At 54.0% G+C, this 20,504-nt stretch overlaps 1 protein-coding gene and 1 long non-coding RNA gene across 2 annotated transcripts; one reads left to right on the top strand and one right to left on the bottom strand.

Moving 5' to 3' along the window:
* Positions 1–330: 330 nt before the first annotated feature.
* On the bottom strand, positions 331–17,597 carry tgfbr2.2 (transforming growth factor, beta receptor 2, gene 2). The gene is made up of 7 exons (XM_031893595.1): positions 17,495–17,597; positions 10,060–10,207; positions 7,541–7,743; positions 4,454–5,247; positions 2,853–2,994; positions 2,516–2,643; positions 331–2,329 (listed from the first exon to the last, which is right to left on the bottom strand). Exons 1-7 carry the CDS (start codon positions 17,541–17,543, stop codon positions 2,186–2,188), a joined length of 1,608 nt encoding a protein of 535 aa, XP_031749455.1. The 5' UTR covers positions 17,544–17,597; the 3' UTR covers positions 331–2,185.
* On the top strand, positions 10,158–19,454 carry LOC116407716. The gene is made up of 3 exons (XR_004220518.1): positions 10,158–10,235; positions 10,443–10,507; positions 18,768–19,454. It is a non-coding gene; the product is annotated as an uncharacterized LOC116407716 (long non-coding RNA).
* The last annotated feature ends 1,050 nt before the right edge of the window (positions 19,455–20,504 follow it).

The raw sequence follows: 20,504 nt of genomic DNA, 5'->3' as shown, positions 1-20,504 counted from the left end.
ATACTGTACATTACCACACACTCGCCGCACTATACTGTACATTACACACACTCGCGCACTATACTGTAACATTACCACACTCGCGCACTATACTGTACATTACACCACACTCGCGCACTATACTGTACATTACACACACACTCGCGCACTATACTGTACATTACACACACACTCGCACACTATACTGTACATTACACACACACTCGCACACTATACTGTACATTACACACACTCGCACACTATACTGTACATTACACACACTCGCACACTATACTGTACATTACACACACTCGCACACTATACTGTACATTACACACACTCGCGCACTATACTGTACATTACACACACTCGCGCACTATACTGTACATTACACACACTCGCGCACTATACTGTACATTACACACAGAGTGGTGCCTTACTCTCTCCTCTTCTCTGTGTTGTCTTCCAAGCTCTGAAATGCAGCTCCACCCCCCCCCCCCCCGGGACCCCCATTTCTCATTATGATACAGGTTCTCTCCTGCTGTGAATCTAACTTTTGAAAAATGGGGTGTGGGTGGGGTTATATGAAAGGGGGTGGGTCAGGGATATGTAAATAAGGTGGGGGGGGGGGCAATAAATGATCCCGAATGGGCAGTGTTGTGTGTTTGTCTTTTGTCTAATCTGCTGCAATTCCCATAAGGGTCTCGGTACCACAATAGTATTGGATCAAGGCTTCAGCCCCTGGATATGTAATGTACTGTGGGTCTGTGCAATCTCCTACCCACAATCCCCTGGGGCAGGTTCTGATACAATTTGTTTGGTATGGAAACCATTTGTTCTGTTCCATGGTTCTGTGCTGCCATTTTGTCATTCTTTGGTATTCATGTTTATATTTCTGCATTTACAGGTTCTGTACACGGCATTGTTGCTATACACGGGGTGGGTGCTGTACCCAGCATTGTTGCTATACACGGGGTGGGTGCTGTACAGCGTTGTTGCTATACACGGGGTGGGTGCTATACAGCGTTGTTGCTATACACGGGGTGGGTGCTGTACCCAGCATTGTTTGCTATACACGGGGTGGGTGCTATACAGCGTTGTTGCTATACACGGGGTGGGTGCTATACAGCGTTGTTGCTATACACGGGGTGGGTGCTATACAGCGTTGTTGCTATACACGGGGTGGGTGCTGTACCCAGCATTGTTGCTATACATGGGGTGGGTGCTGTACAGCGTTGTTGCTATACACGGGGTGGGTGCTATACAGCGTTGTTGCTATACACGGGGTGGGTGCTGTACCCAGCATTGTTTGCTATACATAGGGTAGGGGGGTATACAGCGTTGTTGCTATACACGGGGTGGGTGCTATACAGCGTTGTTGCTATACACGGGGTGGGTGCTATACAGCGTTGTTGCTATACACGGGGTGGGTGCTGTACCCAGCATTGTTGCTATACACGGGGTGGGTGCTGTACCCAGCATTGTTGCTATACACGGGGTGGGTGCTGTACCCAGCATTGTTGCTATACACGGGGTGGGTGCTGTACAGCATTGTTGCTATACACGGGGTGGGTGCTGTACAGCATTGTTGCTATACACGGGGTGGGTGCTGTACAGCATTGTTGCTATACACGGGGTGGGTGCTGTACACGGCATTGTTGCTATACACGGGGTGGGTGCTGTACAGCATTGTTGCTATACACGGGGTGGGTGCTGTACAGCATTGTTGCTATACACGGGGTGGGTGCTGTACACGGCATTGTTGCTATACACGGGGTGGGTGCTGTACAGCCTTGTTGCTATACACGGGGTGGGTGCTATATACAGTACGGGGGCTATACACGGGGTGGGTGCTATACACGGGGTGGGTGCTATATACAGTACGGGGGCTATACACGGGGTGGGTGCTATATACAGTACGGGGGCTATACAAGGGGTGGGTGCTATATACAGTACGGGGGCTATACACGGGGTGGGGGCTATATACAGTACGGGGGCTATACACGGGGTGGGGGCTATATACAGTACGGGGGCTATACACAGTATAGAGGCATTGCAGTATTGGCCGGGGCAGGCTGCTGTACATGGGCGGCAAGGGGTCCCCTCCCTGTGTGAGTAGCCAGCTGCAGCCAATGGAAATGATCTGTTAGGGATGCAACGAGATCCAAGAATTGAGTTGGCCCCTGGGGCCCCCCTGGGCAGCGCCTCAGTCAGTCGAGTGATGGTTACTGGGATCACAGTCCGTCTGTGCCATTAGTTTAAAGCGTTCGGCCACACAGTGAGCAGTGAGACGGGCCTCGGGGTCATGGTCCCAGCACTCTGTGATTGTGTCTCGCAGGATATTCAGTCCCTGGGGGCAGAAATGATAGGTGCACAGATACTCGTTACCTTTAGCAGTGAGTGGGGCACAGCCTAATGCCATCATATATGTATGGTTATGGGATTCCCTACAAAGAGAGGGGGAATGAGTGATGCATTGGGGGTGGGGAGGAAAGGGGATCTCACCATCATCATAGGAAGGGGCTGTTGGACTCACCGGGTGGCTGCCCCAGGAGGGGGGGATTTCGGGCCGGACGCGCCCGTGCAACACCAGGTCCCTCATGGTTTCCACACACGGCTGCTCTCGCACTTTGCTCCCAAAAGGCAGCTCATAGCTCCTTGTCTCTGAGGGGCAATTGGGGCAGTTGAGAAGACAGTATTAGGCCTGAATGTTGGTGCATATAAAGGGGTAAAGGAAAAGAAAGGGGGGATTGGGATAAATTAGGGGCACTCACACTGCGTATATGGGGCAGAGAGGGTGGGGTATGGGGCAGATAGAGGGTGGGGTATGGGGCAGAGAGGGTGGGGTATGGGGCAGATAGAGGGGTTCTTACCCCCGGAGGCATCACAGCGGGTGCCCAGTTCCCACAGTACCAGTGACAGGGAATAGACGTCCATCTGTTTGAAAGATTCCAGGTCTTCCAAGTTCACTCGGGACTCCAAAACCTCCGGTGCCATGTACCTGGCAGTGCCAACCTGCGGGGCAAATGAACACTATACATGGGCAGCGCCAACCTGCGGGGCAAATGAACACTATACATGGGCAGCGCCAACCTGCGGGGCAAATGAACACTATACATGGGCAGCGCCAACCTGCGGGGCAAATGAACACTATACATGGGCAGCGCCAACCTGCGGGGCAAAGGAACACTATACATGGGCAGCGCCAACCTGCGGGGCAAAGGAACACTATACATGGGCAGCACCAACCTGCGGGGCAAAGGAACACTATACATGGGCAGCGCCAACCTGCGGGGCAAAGGAACACTATACATGGGCAGCGCCAACCTGCGGGCAAGGACACTACATGGCAGCGCCAACCTGCGGGGCAAAGGAACACTATACATGGGCAGCGCCAACCTGCGGGGCAAAGGAACACTATACATGGGCAGCGCCAACCTGCGGGGCAAAGGAACACTATACATGGGCAGCGCCAACCTGCGGGGCAAAGGAACACTATACATGGGCAGCGCCAACCTGCGGGGCAAAGGAACACTATACATGGGCAGCGCCAACCTGCGGGGCAAAGGAACTCTATACATGGGCAGCGAACCTGCGGGGCAAAGGAACACTATACATGGGCAGCGCCAACCTACGGGGCAAAGGAACACTATACATGGGCAGCGCCAACCTGCAGGGCAAATGAACACTATACATGGGCAGCGCCAACCTGCGGGGCAAAGGAACACTATACATGGGCAGCGCCAACCTGCGGGGCAAAGGAACACTATACATGGGCAGCGCCAACCTACGGGGCAAAGGAACACTATACATGGGCAGCGCCAACCTACGGGGCAAAGGAACACTATACATGGGCAGCGCCAACCTGCGGGGCAAAGGAACACTATACATGGGCTGTGCCAACCTGCTGGGCAAATTAACACTATACATGGGCAGCGCCAACCTGCGGGGCAAAGGAACACTATACATGGGCAGCGCCAACCTGCGGGGCAAAGGAACACTATACATGGGCAGCGCCAACCTGCGGGGCAAAGGAACACTATACATGGGCAGCGCCAACCTGCGGGGCAAAGGAACACTATACATGGGCAGCGCCAACCTGCGGGGCAAAGGAACACTATACATGGGCAGCGCCAACCTGCGGGGCAAAGGAACACTATACATGGGCAGCGCCAACCTGCGGGGCAAATGAACACTATCCATGGGCAGCGCCAACCTGCGGGGCAAAGGAACACTATACATGGGCAGCGCCAACCTGCGGGGCAAAGGAACTCTATACATGATAGGAAGGGGGTGGGGCAGGCTGTGAATGGGGCGGGGCTTGCAGGGAGTGGGCAGAACTTGAGTAGGTTGTGAACATTTGGGGCAATTGGGGAATGGAGAGGGTGGGTCAGGGGCATAACTGGGGCTGCAGTTCCATGTTGGCAGGACCCAGAGGGCTAATAATTGGGGCCCTGTGATTGGCTGACGTTACCTGCCCGCTGTTGGCCAAGTCCTCGCTGGTGAGCGCAGGGTCCAGCCGCACGGCGATGCCAAAGTCGCACACGAGGCACCGGCAGTCGCTTCTCACCAGGATGTTGGTGCTTTTGATGTCCCGGTGGGCAATGGGGACCTTGGCGGCGCCGCAGGGGGCGGAGTCGCTGTGCAGATGGGCCACGCCACTCACTATGGAGCCCGACATGCGCAGGAAGGTGGCCCAGTTGAGGAGATGGCCGGCCAAGTAATCCTTCAGGTTGCCCCTGGCATGGAACGCGGTGATGATCCAATATTCCCGCCGGAGGCCGGTGCCGCGGGTTTCCGTGGTGATGAACCGCAGCACATTCTCGTGTTTCAGGTTGGCGTCGGCGAAAATCCGACTCTCATTTCTCCAAGAAGGAAACTCCTGGAAGGGGAAGATCTTCACGGCCACCGTCTCGTATTGCCCGGCCGCCCCGCCCCGCAGCCTGGCCCGCCAAACCTCCGCAAAGCGCCCCTTGCCAACCCGCTGCTCCAGCTCGATGGGCAGCAGCTCCGCCTTGTGCTTCATGCTGTGGGCGCATGTGGGGCTCATTTCTGAGGTGCCCATCAGAACCGAGTTGTACCCGTCCCTCCCACCGGCCTCCTCCGGGCACTGCCCCCCTTTGTCTGCCCAGGAGTGGGGTATCTTACTGAGCCTTTGGGTTCGGTACAGGTAGAACAGAACCGTCACCATCACCGCGCACAGAAACGGGGGGAGGAGACTAATTGCAGCCACAGGTACCGCCTCCCGGCTGTGCAACATGGAAAATCCTACAGATAATAAGGAAACATCTCAGCATCATGCCCAGAGCATTCCTTCTCTGTATATTTGTATTTATACATATGGGTAGGGGGTGCCATAGTGTTTCCCTTAGACAGTACAGTATGGGGGTACAGCTTATTGTGTGCCCAGAGCATTCCTTCTCTGTATATTTGTATTTATACATATGGGTAGGGGGTGCCATAGTGTTTCCCTTAGACAGTACAGTATGGGGGTACAGCTTATTGTGTGCCCAGAACATTCCCTCTCTGTATATTTGTATTTATACATATGGGGTAGGGGGTGCCATAGTGTTTCCCTTAGACAGTACAGTATGGGGGTACAGCTTATTGTGTGCCCAGAACATTCCTTCTCTGTATATTTGTATTTATACATATGGGTAGGGGGTGCCATAGTGTTTCCCTTAGACAGTACAGTATGGGGGTACAGCTTATTGTGTGCCCAGAACATTCCCTCTCTGTATATTTGTATTTATACATATGGGTAGGGGGTGCCATAGTGTTTCCCTTAGACAGTACAGTATGGGGGTACAGCTTATTGTGTGCCCAGAACACTCCTTCTCTGTATATTTGTATTTATACATATGGGTAGGGGGTGCCATAGTGTTTCCCTTAGACAGTACAGTATGGGGGTACAGCTTATTGTGTGCCCAGAACATTCCCTCTCTGTATATTTGTATTTATACATATGGGTAGGGGGTGCCATAGTGTTTCCCTTAGACAGTACAGTATGGGGGTACAGCTTATTGTGTGCCCAGAACACTCCTTCTCTGTATATTTGTATTTATACATATGGGTAGGGGGTGCCATAGTGTTTCCCTTAGACAGTACAGTATGGGGGTACAGCTTATTGTGTGCCCAGAACATTCCCTCTCTGTATATTTGTATTTATACATATGGGTAGGGGGTGCCATAGTGTTTCCCTTAGACAGTACAGTATGGGGGTACAGCTTATTGTGTGCCCAGAACACTCCTTCCCTGTATATTTGTATTTATACATATGGGTAGGGGGTGCCATAGTGTTTCCCTTAGACAGTACAGTATGGGGGTACAGCTTATTGTGTGCCCAGAACATTCCTTCTCTGTATATTTGTATTTATACATATGGGTAGGGGGTGCCATAGTGTTTCCCTTAGACAGTACAGTATGGGGGTACAGCTTATTGTGTGCCCAGAACATTCCCTCTCTGTATATTTGTATTTATACATATGGGTAGGGGGTGCCATAGTGTTTCCCTTAGACAGTACAGTATGGGGGTACAGCTTATTGTGTGCCCAGAACATTCCCTCTCTGTATATTTGTATTTATACATATGGGTAGGGGGTGCCATAGTGTTTCCCTTAGACAGTACAGTATGGGGGTACAGCTTATTGTGTGCCCAGAACATTCCCTCTCTGTATATTTGTATTTATACATATGGGTAGGAGGTGCCATAGTGTTTCCCTTAGACAGTACAGTATGGGGGTACAGCTTATTGTGTGCCCAGAACATTCCTTCTCTGTATATTTGTATTTATACATATGGGTAGGGGGTGCCATAGTGTTTCCCTTAGACAGTACAGTATGGGGGTACAGCTTATTGTGTGCCCAGAACATTCCTTCTCTGTATATTTGTATTTATACATATGGGTAGGGGGTGCCATAGTGTTTCCCTTAGACAGTACACAATGGGGGTACAGCTTATTGTGTGCCCAGAACATTCCTTCTCTGTATATTTGTATTTATACATATGGGTAGGGGGTGCCATAGTGTTTCCCTTAGACAGTACAGTATGGGGGTACAGCTTATTGTGTGCCCAGAACATTCCCTCTCTGTATATTTGTATTTATACATATGGGTAGGGGGTGCCATAGTGTTTCCCTTAGACAGTACAGTATGGGGGGTACAGCTTATTGTGTGCCCAGAACATTCCTTCTCTGTATATTTGTATTTATACATATGGGTAGGGGGTGCCATAGTGTTTCCCTTAGACAGTACAGTATGGGGGTACAGCTTATTGTGTGCCCAGAACATTCCTTCTCTGTATATTTGTATTTATACATATGGGTAGGGGGTGCCATAGTGTTTCCCTTAGACAGTACAGTATGGGGGTACAGCTTATTGTGTGCCCAGAACATTCCCTCTCTGTATATTTGTATTTATACATATGGGTAGGGGGTGCCATAGTGTTTCCCTTAGACAGTACAGTATGGGGGTACAGCTTATTGTGTGCCCAGAACATTCCCTCTCTGTATATTTGTATTTATACATATGGGGGGGCTGTGCCAGTCAGTGGGTGCCGTTACCGTTGCTCTGGTTGTAGAAGATGAGTTTGTCGTTACACTCTTGCTCCTCGGTGCAGGCGCACGTGTACAGTCGGCCGGATACGGAGGGCACGGCGCTCATGACGCAGAGGGTGGAGTTGTAGTTGGGCACCAGGAAGTTCTCCAGCAGTAGGAGGGGGTGGTGACAGCGGGTGCTGAGCTGGAGACTCTCATTTTCCTCCTTCCTAAAAAGGCACAATACACGGGGGTTACACAGAGGTTACACAGGGGTCACACAGAGGTTACACAGGGTTTACATGGGGTTACACGGGGGTTACACGGAGGTTACACAGGGGTCACACAGAGGTTACACAGGGTTTACATGGGGTTACACGGAGGTTACACAGGGTTTACACGGGGGTTACACGGAGGTTACATGGGGGTTACATGGAGTTTACACGGGGGTTACACGGAGGTTACACAGGGGTTACACAGAGGTTACACGGGGGTTACACGGAGGTTACACAGAGGTTACACAGGGGTCACACAGAGGTTACACAGGGTTTACATGGGGGTTACACAGGGGTAATATGGGGGTGTATTTACTAACATCGGTGACTCCAGTGATACCAGACCTTTGAACTTGTAGGTGACTGTTGGAATCTAATTGCTGATTGGTTGCTATGGCCAACACCTAGGGTTGCCACCTGTTCAGTTTTCGGAAAGGCTGTCCGGGTCAAAATCTACCGCATCATAGCCCCGCCCAGTGACATAACTGCCACACCTCAGCCCTATGACATCATGACCCACCTCTTCGCTGCCCCGTGACGTCACCGCCCGCCCCCTGCCCGGTGAATAAAGCCAGCAGACCCTAGCAACAGCGCTGCTCATCTTTGTCTCCAATGTTATTAAATTTGCCCCTAAGGGTACAATATAGCTGCTCTGTGATTGGGTTCTGCTTCCTGCTTAGCCCCTCCCCATAGAGGCCAAGGGACTCCCCCCGTTACTGGAGTCTTTATTCCCCACCAGGCTCTGAGGGGTTTCAGGAGTCAGAACTGAGGGTGCAGCTTATCATTTCCGGTACTTGAGGGCAGGCGGGGTATTGGCCCTGGGGCGCATCATGATGCCACACGGAGCAGTTCAGTACTGGGGCCATGTAGTTGCCCCCATAGCCAGCGCCCTAGTGATTATGGGTTTCAAAGGGCAACTAAAATGGGCACAATCTCCCAATTTTCCCACAATGCACTGGGCCAATCCCCATGTAGTGGCCCCCGGAGTGGCCCTTGGCTGGTACCCCCCCATTTTATCCCATTTCCTGGCAGAATTCCTGAGCCACGGATACAAATGATTCCAATGGCGCGGGATCAAACACTTTCCCCAAATCTCATTGGCCGCCGCTCAGACTGGAATAAACATGGATTTATCAGCAACAGATGCTCTTCCCATAAGTCTCTCCCTGCGGGGAAATGTCTGGCGCCTGTCATTGCTTCAGGAGTCACAACCGGCAGTGCAGGAACAGAAAGGGACAGACACAGTGACAGTTACACATAACTATAAACCCAGTGAGAATGAGGGATGAATGGGTATTGGGGAGTTGTATCAGGAGTCAGAACCAGCAGTGCAGGGAAGGGAAAGGGACAGACACAGTGACAGTTACACATAACTATAAACCCAGTGAGAATGAGGAATGAATGGGTATTGGGGAGTTGTATCAGGAGTCAGAACCAGCAGTGCAGGGAAGGGAAAGGGACAGACACAGTGACAGTTACACATAACTATAAACCCAGTGAGAATGAGGAATGAATGGATATTGGGGAGTTGTATCAGGAGTCAGAACCAGCAGTGCAGGGAAGGGAAAGGGACAGACACAGTGACAGTTACACATAACTATAAACCCAGTGAGAATGAGGGATGCATGGATATTGGGGAGTTGTATCAGGAGTCAGAACCAGCAGTGCAGGGAAGGGAAAGGGACAGGCACAGTGACAGTTACACATAACTATAAACCCAGTGAGAATGAGGAATGAATGGGTATTGGGGAGTTGTATCAGGAGTCAGAACCAGCAGTGCAGGGAAGGGAAAGGGACAGACACAGTGACAGTTACACATAACTATAAACCCAGTGAGAATGAGGGATGAATGGATATTGGGGAGTTGTATCAGGAGTCAGAACCAGCAGTGCAGGGAAGGGAAAGGGACAGACACAGTGACAGTTACACATAACTATAAACCCAGTGAGAATGAGGGATGAATGGATATTGGGGAGTTGTATCAGGAGTCAGAACCAGCAGTGCAGGGAAGGGAAAGGGACAGACACAGTGACAGTTACACATAACTATAAACCCAGTGAGAATGAGGGATGAATGGATATTGGGGAGTTGTATCAGGAGTCAGAACCAGCAGTGCAGGAACAGAAAGGGCCAGACAATGTCAATGAAAAGATAATGGGAAATTCCTTAGAATGATATTGTCATTAGGGGCAGATTTTGGGTAAAGTTCCCCTTTAAATAGAGAGAGAGAGACAGTATGTAAGGCTTCGCCCCATTGGGCAGGACACTCACCAAACGGTGACGCAGATTTCCTCCGGATTCTCACAGTAGGAGCTGAGGGAGCAGTTGGTCAGACAGACGCCCCCGTCGCACACAGGGTGGGAGTGGTCACACCACTTGCACACATTGGTCCTCATGTTATTGTGGGAGGCGGCCATGACTGTCGGGCAGAGAGAGGGGAGACGTGGGTAAGAAATATACTGGATATGTGGATGTTGGGGGGCTGCTCCCCAGTATCAGAGAAGGCACCAGGTCTAGTAACCTGTAGCAACCAATCAGATGCTTGCTTTTGTGCAAGGGACCACTTCCCGATTGGTTGCTATGGGTTACTAGACCTGGTGCCATTATTGTGACATCAATACAGTTTTGCATAATTATTTCATTACGTTTTATAGGAATCGAAGGAGAAAGAAACCCGAGCAATTCTGATTGGCTGCAGCGTGTCACATGTCACATCAAGGTGAAGTCCGACTCCCATTCGGTACCTCTAGTTCAGAACCATCAGAGCCCAATTCTCTCCTTTGGTTCCTCACATTTGGGTATCTCTGTGCCGGGAGTGGGATCGTTACCCCCTAATGCCCCGGGGTGAGTGGGTATCTCTGTGCCGGGAGTGGGATCGTTATCCCCTAATGCCCCGGGGTGAGTGGGTATCTCTGTGCCGGGAGTGGGATCGTTACCCCCTAATGCCCCGGGGTGAGTGGGTATCTCTGTGCCGGGAGTGGGATCGTTACCCCCTAATGCCCCGGGGTGAGTGGGTATCTCTGTGCCGGGAGTGGGATCGTTACCCCCTAATGCCCCGGGTGAGTGGGTATCTCTGTGCCGGGAGTGGGATCGTTACCCCTAATGCCCCGGGTGAGGGTATCTCTGTGCCGGGAGTGGGATCGTTACCCCCTAATGCCCCGGGGTGAGTGGGTATCTCTGTGCCGGGAGTGGATCGTTACCCCCTAATGCCCCGGGGTGAGTGGGTATCTCTGTGCCGGGAGTGGGATCGTTACCCCCTAATGCCCCGGGGTGAGTGGGTATCTCTGTGCCGGGAGTGGGATCGTTACCCCCTAATGCCCCGGGGGTGAGTGGGTATCTCTGTGCCGGGAGTGGGATCGTTAACCCCCTAATGCCCCGGGGGTGAGTGGGGTATCTCTGTGCCGGGAGTGGATCGTTATCCCCTAATGCCCCGGGGTGAGTGGGTATCTCTGTGCCGGGAGTGGGATCGTTACCCCCTAATGCCCCGGGGTGAGTGGGTATCTCTGTGCCGGGAGTGGGATCGTTACCCCCTAATGCCCCGGGGTGAGTGGGTATCTCTGTGCCGGGAGTGGGATCGTTACCCCCTAATGCCCCGGGGTGAGTGGGTATCTCTGTGCCGGGAGTGGGATCGTTACCCCCTAATGCCCCGGGGTGAGTGGGTATCTCTGTGCCGGGAGTGGGATCGTTATCCCCTAATGCCCCGGGGGTGAGTGGGTATCTCTGTGCCGGGAGTGGGATCGTTACCCCTAATGCCCCGGGGTGAGTGGTTATCTCTGTGCCGGGAGTGGGATCGTTACCCCCTAATGCCCCGGGGTGAGTGGGTATCTCTGTGCCGGGAGTGGGATCGTTACCCCCTAATGCCCCGGGGGTGAGTGGGTATCTCTGTGCCGGGAGTGGGATAGTTATCCCCTAATGCCCCGGGGTGAGTGGGTATCTCTGTGCCGGGAGTGGTATCATTACCCCCTAATGCCCCGGGGTGAGTGGGTATCTCTGTGCCGGGAGTGGGACCGTTACCCCCTAATGCCCCGGGGTGAGTGGGTATCTCTGTGCCGGGAGTGGAATCGTTACCCCCTAATGCCCCGGGGTGAGTGGGTATCTCTGTGCCGGGAGTGGGATAGTTATCCCCTAATGCCCCGGGGGTGAGTGGGTATCTCTGTGCCGGGAGTGGGATCGTTACCCCCTAATGCCCCGGGGTGAGTGGGTATCTCTGTGCCAGGAGTGGGATCGTTACCCCCTAATGCCCCGGGGTGAGTGGGTATCTCTGTGCCGGGAGTGGGATCGTTACCCCCTAATGCCCCGGGGTGAGTGGGTATCTCTGTGCCGGGAGTGGGATCGTTACCCCCTAATGCCCCGGGGTGAGTGGGTATCTCTGTGCCGGGAGTGGGATCGTTACCCCCTAATGCCCCGGGGTGAGTGGGTATCTCTGTGCTGGGAGTGGGATTGTTACCCCCTAATGCCCCGGGGTGAGTGGGTATCTCTGTGCCGGGAGTGGGATCGTTATCCCCTAATGCCCTGGGGTGAGTGGGTATCTCTGTGCCGGGAGTGGGGTCGTTACCCCCTAATGCCCCGGGGTGAGTGGGTATCTCTGTGCCGGGAGTGGGATCGTTACCCCCTAATGCCCCGGGGTGAGTGGGTATCTCTGTGCCGGGAGTGGGATCGTTACCCCCTAATGCCCCGGGGTGAGTGGGTATCTCTGTGCAGATGCCCCCAGTAGTGAGTGGGGCAGGGCCAGGGGGCAGTTAATACAGACCCGTAGGAGGGGGCGGGACTAACCGGCTGGGCGGGACCCTAAAGGATCCAATTACACGGCTGGAAGTTGATTTCAGACTTAATTAATTTCTGCAGAATTTCGGGCCCAGATGCTTCGTTGGAAGTGGGGGTTGATGGGAAATATGGACAGGAAGGCGTTGCCATAGTAACCACAGGGCCTGTCATCTGCACCCAATTAGCCGCCCAGGGATGGGGCAAAGTACAGCTGGAAATTAACCCCTTCCAGTGACCCTGCCTGGCACTGAGGCGACACGGGGGGGGTGCAACTCGCTCCATTGGGCCACAGGCTGCCGCTGCGCGGATATTCCGCCATCTTGTCTCCTTTTATATTGGCTCAGCGGCAGCAGGGGTTTTAGGGTTCAGCAGAGAGGGGGGGCTCTGGGCCCCAATCACCGTATGATTCTGTGTGACAGGTGTTGGGTGCACACAAGTGCATGCTGGGAATTGTACGTCAGGCTGATTATGTCACTTCCCCTCAGGTGGGGGCCCCCCTTTATTTCTAACCCGGGGTACAACCCTGATATTAGGTAGGGAACACAGTGCAGCCCTGTGATTGGTGGGATTTATGGAAAAAAGTATGGGGACAGTAGGACAAAATGGAGACAGTAGGACAAGATGGAGACAGTAGGGCAAGATGGGGACAGTAGGGCAAGATGGGGACAGTAGGGCAAGATGGAGACAGTAGGACAAGATGGAGACAGTAGGACAAAATGGGGACAGTAGGACAAGATGGGGACAGTAGGGCAAGATGGAGACAGTAGGGCAAGATGGAGACAGTAGGGCAAGATGGAGACAGTAGGGCAAGATGGAGACAGTAGGGGAAGATGGAGACAGTAGGGCAAGATGGAGACAGTAGGGGAAGATGGAGACAGTAGGACAAGATGGAGACAGTAGGACAAAATGGGGACAGTAGGACAAGATGGGGACAGTAGGGCAAGATGGGGACAGTAGGACAAAATGGAGACAGTAGGACAAGATGGAGACAGAAGGGCAAGATGGGGACAGTAGGGCAAGATGGGGACAGTAGGGCAAGATGGAGACAGTAGGACAAGATGGGGACAGTAGGACAAGATGGGGACAGTAGGACAAGATGGAGACAGTAGGACAAGATGGAGACAGTAGGGCAAGATGGGGACAGTAGGGCAAGATGGAGACAGTAGGGCAAGATGGAGACAGTAGGGCAAGATGGAGACAGTAGGGCAAGATGGGGACAGTAGGGCAAGATGGAGACAGTAGGGCAAGATGGGGACAGTAGGACAAGATGGGGACAGTAGGACAAGATGGAGATGGAGACAAGATGGAGACAGTAGGACAAGATGGAGACAGTAGGGCAAGATGGAGACAGTAGGACAAGATGGAGACAGTAGGGCAAGATGGAGACAGTAGGGCAAGATGGAGACAGTAGGGCAAGATGGAGACAGTAGGGCAAGATGGGACAGTAGGACAAGATGGGGACAGTAGGACAAGATGGAGATGGAGACAAGATGGAGACAGTAGGACAAGATGGAGACAGTAGGGCAAGATGGAGACAGTAGGGCAAGATGGAGACAGTAGGGCAAGATGGAGACAGTAGGGCAAGATGGGGACAGTAGGGCAAGATGGGGACAGTAGGGCAAGATGGAGACAGTAGGGCAAGATGGAGACAGTAGGGCAAGATGGGGACAGTAGGGCAAGATGGAGACAGTAGGGCAAGATGGAGACAGTAGGGCAAGATGGGGACAGTAGGGCAAGATGGAGACAGTAGGACAAGATGGAGACAGTAGGACAAGATGGAGACAGTAGGACAAGATGGAGACAGTAGGACAAAATGGGGACAGTAGGACAAGATGGGGACAGTAGGGGAAGATGGAGACAGTAGGACAAGATGGAGACAGTAGGACAAGATGGAGACAGTAGGACAAGATGGAGACAGTAGGACAAGATGGAGACAGTAGGACAAGATGGAGACAGTAGGGGAAGATGGAGACAGTAGGACAAGATGGAGACAGTAGGACAAGATGGAGACAGTAGGACAAAATGGGGACAGTAGGACAAGATGGGGACAGTAGGGCAAGATGGGGACAGTAGGACAAAATGGAGACAGTAGGACAAGATGGAGACAGTAGGGCAAGATGGGGACAGTAGGGCAAGATGGGGACAGTAGGGCAAGATGGAGACAGTAGGACAAGATGGAGACAGTAGGACAAAATGGGGACAGTAGGACAAGATGGGGACAGTAGGGCAAGATGGAGACAGTAGGGCAAGATGGAGACAGTAGGGCAAGATGGAGACAGTAGGGCAAGATGGAGACAGTAGGGGAAGATGGAGACAGTAGGGCAAGATGGAGACAGTAGGGGAAGATGGAGACAGTAGGACAAGATGGAGACAGTAGGACAAAATGGGGACAGTAGGACAAGATGGGGACAGTAGGGCAAGATGGGGACAGTAGGACAAAATGGAGACAGTAGGACAAGATGGAGACAGAAGGGCAAGATGGGGACAGTAGGGCAAGATGGGGACAGTAGGGCAAGATGGAGACAGTAGGACAAGATGGGGACAGTAGGACAAGATGGGGACAGTAGGACAAGATGGAGACAGTAGGACAAGATGGAGACAGTAGGGCAAGATGGAGACAGTAGGACAAGATGGAGACAGTAGGACAAGATGGGGACAGTAGGACAAGATGGAGACAGTAGGACAAGATGGGGACAGTAGGACAAGATGGGGACAGTAGGGCAAGATGGAGACAGTAGGACAAGATGGGGACAGTAGGGCAAGATGGAGACAGTAGGACAAGATGGGGACAGTAGGACAAGATGGGGACAGTAGGGCAAGATGGAGACAGTAGGGCAAGATGGGGACAGTAGGGCAAGATGGAGACAGTAGGACAAGATGGGGACAGTAGGACAAGATGGGGACAGTAGGGCAAGATGGAGACAGTAGGACAAGATGGGGACAGTAGGACAAGATGGGGACAGTAGGGCAAGATGGGGACAGTAGGGCAAGATGGAGACAGTAGGACAAGATGGGGACAGTAGGACAAGATGGAGACAGTAGGGCAAGATGGAGACAGTAGGACAAGATGGGGACAGTAGGACAAGATGGGGACAGTAGGGCAAGATGGGGACAGTAGGACAAGATGGGGGCAGTAGGGCAAGATGGAGACAGTAGGGCAAGATGGGGACAGTAGGGCAAGATGGAGACAGTAGGACAAGATGGGGACAGTAGGACAAGATGGAGACAGTAGGACAAGATGGAGACAGTAGGGCACAGTAAGGTGGTAGGGGGGCAGGTGGAAGGGAAGGCTCAGCCTGGACCCCCCAGAACTTGTGTGGATGTCTGACCCGCTCATCACTAATGTTCAGGGAATTTAGTTGCTCTTTAATATTAGAGGGGCCCTGGGGCAAGTCCAAGCTGGGGCCCCCCAGTTGCTGGTGAATAGTATTGGGATGAGCTGTGAGCATTGGATCAGTGGCGCCGGCACATTATAGGGATCCTGTTATGTTTTCTATGGGACTCAGACCTGTACTGGATAATTCCCTCTGCCATTTAACCCTTTATTCTTCAACCAACAAATGTATTTGTAGCTGTAATATTGGTGTGTAGGCGCCATCTCAGTGCCTTGTGCCTGAGTCTGAGCTTTCAGCCAGCGCTACATATTAGAACTGCTTTCAGCTAACCTATTGTTTCTCCTACTCCCATGTAACTGGAGGAGTCCCAAGCCGGACTTGGATTTCTTACTATTGAGTGCTATTCTGATACCTACTGGGAGCTGCTATCTTGCTCCCTTCCCATTGTTCTACTGATCGGCTGCTGGGGGTGAGGGGGGGGGGTATCACTCCAACTTGCAGCGCAGCAGTAAAGTGAGACTGAGTCTGAGCTTTCAGCCAGCGCTACCCATTAGAACTGCTTTCAGCTAACCTATTGTTTCTCCTACTCCCATGTAACTGGAGGAGTCCCAAGCCGGACTTGGATTTCTTACTATTGAGTGCTATTCTGATACCTACTGGGAGTTGCTATCTTGCTCCCTTCCCATTGTTCTACTGATTGGCTGCTGGGGCTGAGGGGGGGGGTATCACTCCAACTTGCAGCGCAGCAGTAAAGTGAGACTGAGTCTGAGCTTTCAGCCAGCGCTACCATTCGCACTATTCCCAGTTCAGTCCCACCATCCCCAGTACAGTCCCACCATTCCCAGTACAGTTTCACCATTCCCAGTACAGTCCCACCATTCCCAGTACAGTCCCACCATTCCCAGTTCAGTCCCACCATCCCCAGTACAGTCCCACCATTCCCAGTACAGTCCCCCCATTCCCAGTACAGTCCCACCATCCCCACCATCCCCAGTACAGTCCCACCATCCCCACCATTCCCACCATCCCCAGTACAGTCCCACCATTCCCAGTACAGTCCCACCATCCACAGTACAGTCCCACCATTCCCAGTACAGTCCCCCCATTCCCAGTACAGTCCCCCCATTCCCAGTACAGTCCCCCCATTCCCAGTACAGTTTCACCATTCCCAGTACAGTCCCACCATTCCCAGTACAGTCCCACCATTCCCAGTTCAGTCCCACCATCCCCAGTACAGTCCCACCATTCCCAGTACAGTCCCACCATTCCCAGTACAGTCCCACCATCCCCACCATCCCCAGTACAGTCCCACCATCCCCACCATCCCCAGTACAGTCCCACCATTCCCAGTACAGTCCCACCATTCCCAGTACAGTCCCACCATCCACAGTACAGTCCCACCATTCCCAGTACAGTCCCACCATTCCCAGTACAGTCCCCCCATTCCCAGTACAGTCCCCCCATCCACAGTACAGTCCCACCATTCCCAGTACAGTCCCCCCATTCCCAGTACAGTCCCACCATTCCCAGTACAGTCCCCCCATTCCCAGTACAGTCCCCCCATTCCCAGTACATCTGTAGGTTCCTAATGAAGGAGAGTTACTTACAGCTCAGGAGCAGCACAGTGACCCCCGTTGCACCCAAAGAGGTCTCCATTCTGGGGGTTTCAGCTCATTGTGGCTGCGTCCGGCTGTCAGTCGCTCACCTCCTCCTCCTTTGAGCTGGAAGTGGGGGCCGGGCAGGGAGTGGGGGCCGGGGGTGGGGGCCAGGCAGGGAGGGGACCCAGCTGTTCCCGGCCAGATGTGGGGTGGGGGGAAGAGCCAATCCTGTACAGTGAGAGCCCCACTGTGGGAATGGTGGGACCCCGGTGTGTAACCCCAACATATCCATCTGCCCCCCCCACCTGATACACCCCAGGCAAGTGCAGGACACTGGGGCCCCACTAAACCTTAATGGGATCCAGGCTGGGGCCTCCCTGCACTGCCCGGGGGCCTCCAGCTGTTTGGGTGCAGCAGCCAGAGCCAGGGTGCCCCCCGGGTGCCTCCCCTCAGTGCTGATCAGCTGCTGGGATACAGTTTGCGTATGTGGGTGCAGAATGAGCCTTAGTGGGTGCTCAGAGGAAGTGCAGCCCCCCTAGACTGCATTTTGCTCCCCATTTATAAGTTGCCCCTATGGCCGGCTCGTTAGGCACGATGCTAATACTAAGTGCTAATGAATGGGGGTGCGAGTCTCTATATGGGGGGGTCAGGGAGCCTCCTCAGTAAAATATGAGCCACTGGCAACTGTCCCTGTAACTGTGGCCCCCAGATGGGACCCATCCTTACTGGCCCTTGGGCAGACTGGCAGGGTTGGCACGGAGCCTGGGGGTGAGTGGCACTGAGATTGCCCCCCTGCTGCCCCCCTTCATTCTGCCAAGTGGGTCTGTACCCCAACAATGAACAGGTTTATCCTTACTGAACTACACGGGTGCCATGTAATGTTTGGGGGTGGAGAGTCTGTCGTGTAACCACACCTCCCCTTTAAGCCACACCCACAGCAAGTACCCCAGTAGTTATTCCGACCCCGCAGGGGGCATCTGCTACACCGGCATGTACACTGGCAGGCAGAATAGCCCCACCGTGTCTCAACTACACTCATTGTTCCCTCCCTGCTGGGGGTATAATTACAGGGGTCTCCTGGAAATCAAGGGGGGGCTGTTGTCTCTCCTCCTTCCATGCTCTCCCCTCTCTGTGATCTCCTGAGCTCCTCCCAGTTCTATTGTTACCGCCCCTTTCTTATTCTCACTCCTCCCCTTTAACTTCCTCCATCCCTCTTCTGCCCTCCCTCACTTTTATTTGCCCCTTTACCCTGTTTTCTACCCCCTTTTGTCTTCTGAAATAGGTACAGAACTCCCAGAAGACAAAATACACCCACTTGGGTGCCACCAAAGCCCAGCGACCATCGGAACACCCCGGCGCCACCGGCCTATACAGTTATACATGTAGCCTACTTTATCAAACGGTGCTGCTACAGGTGCCCTGCGGGCTCACTCTTGGCGCTAACAGGAGCCCCGAGCCCCTGCTTACTATGGGGGTGACAGGGAGTCTTCACTCTAAGTGGCGTGCCTCCACCCAGGGATGATGTTGTGAGACTGTAACTCCCACCCTGGGACCCGATATTACACAGTAACCTTGTCAGGGACTCCACACAACTCCCGGCACCTTGCCCCTCCCTGGGGTAGTTGCTTACTGGCAGGTAGGTGATCCCTGGTGCAGGAAAAAGCCGGACACAGAGATTGTGATGAACCAGATGGATGTATTTATTTGGGGCAGAACCTCTACAGGAGCGGCATACACTCGACAGGGCATTTACTCCTCAGCTTCACCTTAAGAGCACCTCCCTCCTGTTGGGTAACCTACGGTACTCTCGCCGAGAGATCCTCTCTTAGGAGACCCAGTACCCACCTCCAGGACTCACCCCAGTACTCTCACCAGGCTGACCCACCTCCAGGACTCTCCCCGGTACTCTCGCCAGGCTGACCCACCTCCAGGACTCTCCCCGGTACTCTCGCCAGGCTGACCCACCTCCAGGACTCACCCCGGTACTCTCGCCAGGCCGACCCACCTCCAGGACTCTCCCCGGTACTCTCGCCAGGCTGACCCACCTCCAGGCCTCACCCCGGTACTCTCGCCAGGCTGACCCACCTCCAGGCCTCACCCCGGTACTCTCGCCAGGCTGACCCACCTCCAGGACTCTCCTCGGTACTCTCGCCAGGCTGAACCACCTCCAGGCCTCACCCCGGTACTCTTGCCAGGCCGACCCACCTCCAGGACTCTCCTCGGTACTCTCGCCAGGCTGAACCACCTCCAGGACTCTCCTCGGTACTCTCGCCAGGCCGACCCACCTCCAGGACTCTCCTCGGTACTCTCGCCAGGCTGACCCACCTCCAGGACTCTCCTCGGTACTCTCGCCAGGCTGAACCACCTCCAGGCCTCACCCCGGTACTCTCGCCAGGCTGACCCACCTCCAGGACTCTCCCCGGTACTCTCGCCAGGCTGACCCACCTCCAGGACTCTCCCTGGTACTCTCGCCAGGCTGACCCACCTCCAGGACTCACCCCGGTACTCTCGCCAGGCTGACCCACCTCCAGGACTCACCCCGGTACTCTCGCCAGGCTGACCCACCTCCAGGCCTCACCCCGGTACTCTCGCCAGGCTGACCCACCTCCAGGACTCTCCTCGGTACTCTCGCCAGGCTGAACCACCTCCAGGCCTCACCCCGGTACTCTCGCCAGGCCGACCCACCTCCAGGACTCTCCTCGGTACTCTCGCCAGGCTGAACCACCTCCAGGACTCTCCTCGGTACTCTCGCCAGGCCGACCCACCTCCAGGACTCTCCTTGGTACTCTCGCCAGGCTGACCCACCTCCAGGACTCTCCTCGGTACTCTCGCCAGGCTGAACCACCTCCAGGACTCTCCTCGGTACTCTCGCCAGGCTGAACCACCTCCAGGACTCTCTCCGGTACTCTCGCCAGGCCGACCCACCTCCAGGACTCTCCTCGGTACTCTCGCCAGGCTGAACCACCTCCAGGCCTCACCCCGGTACTCTCGCCCAGGTACCCTCAGAGTAGGACCCCTT

The sequence above is a fragment of the Xenopus tropicalis genome, chromosome 9 (genome assembly GCF_000004195.4).
Source record: "Xenopus tropicalis strain Nigerian chromosome 9, UCB_Xtro_10.0, whole genome shotgun sequence".
NCBI lineage: Eukaryota > Metazoa > Chordata > Amphibia > Anura > Pipidae > Xenopus > Xenopus tropicalis.
Note: the sequence above shows the minus strand (reverse complement) of the source record. Positions and strands in the feature narration are given on the sequence as shown.

What these genes read in the sequence shown, in the direction of transcription:
- tgfbr2.2 (XM_031893595.1), bottom strand. Translation starts at nt 17,543, where the DNA reads ATGGAGACCTCTTTGGGTGCAACGGGGGTCACTGTGCTGCTCCTGAGC. An exon ending in CTTCTACAACCAGAGCAACG is followed by an intron (nt 5,248 to 7,540) that starts GTAACGGCACCC and finishes TATTATCTGTAG; the next exon opens with GATTTTCCATGTTGCACAGC. An exon ending in CCTCCTGGGGCAGCCACCCG is followed by an intron (nt 2,330 to 2,515) that starts GTGAGTCCAACA and finishes TTCTGCCCCCAG; the next exon opens with GGACTGAATATCCTGCGAGA.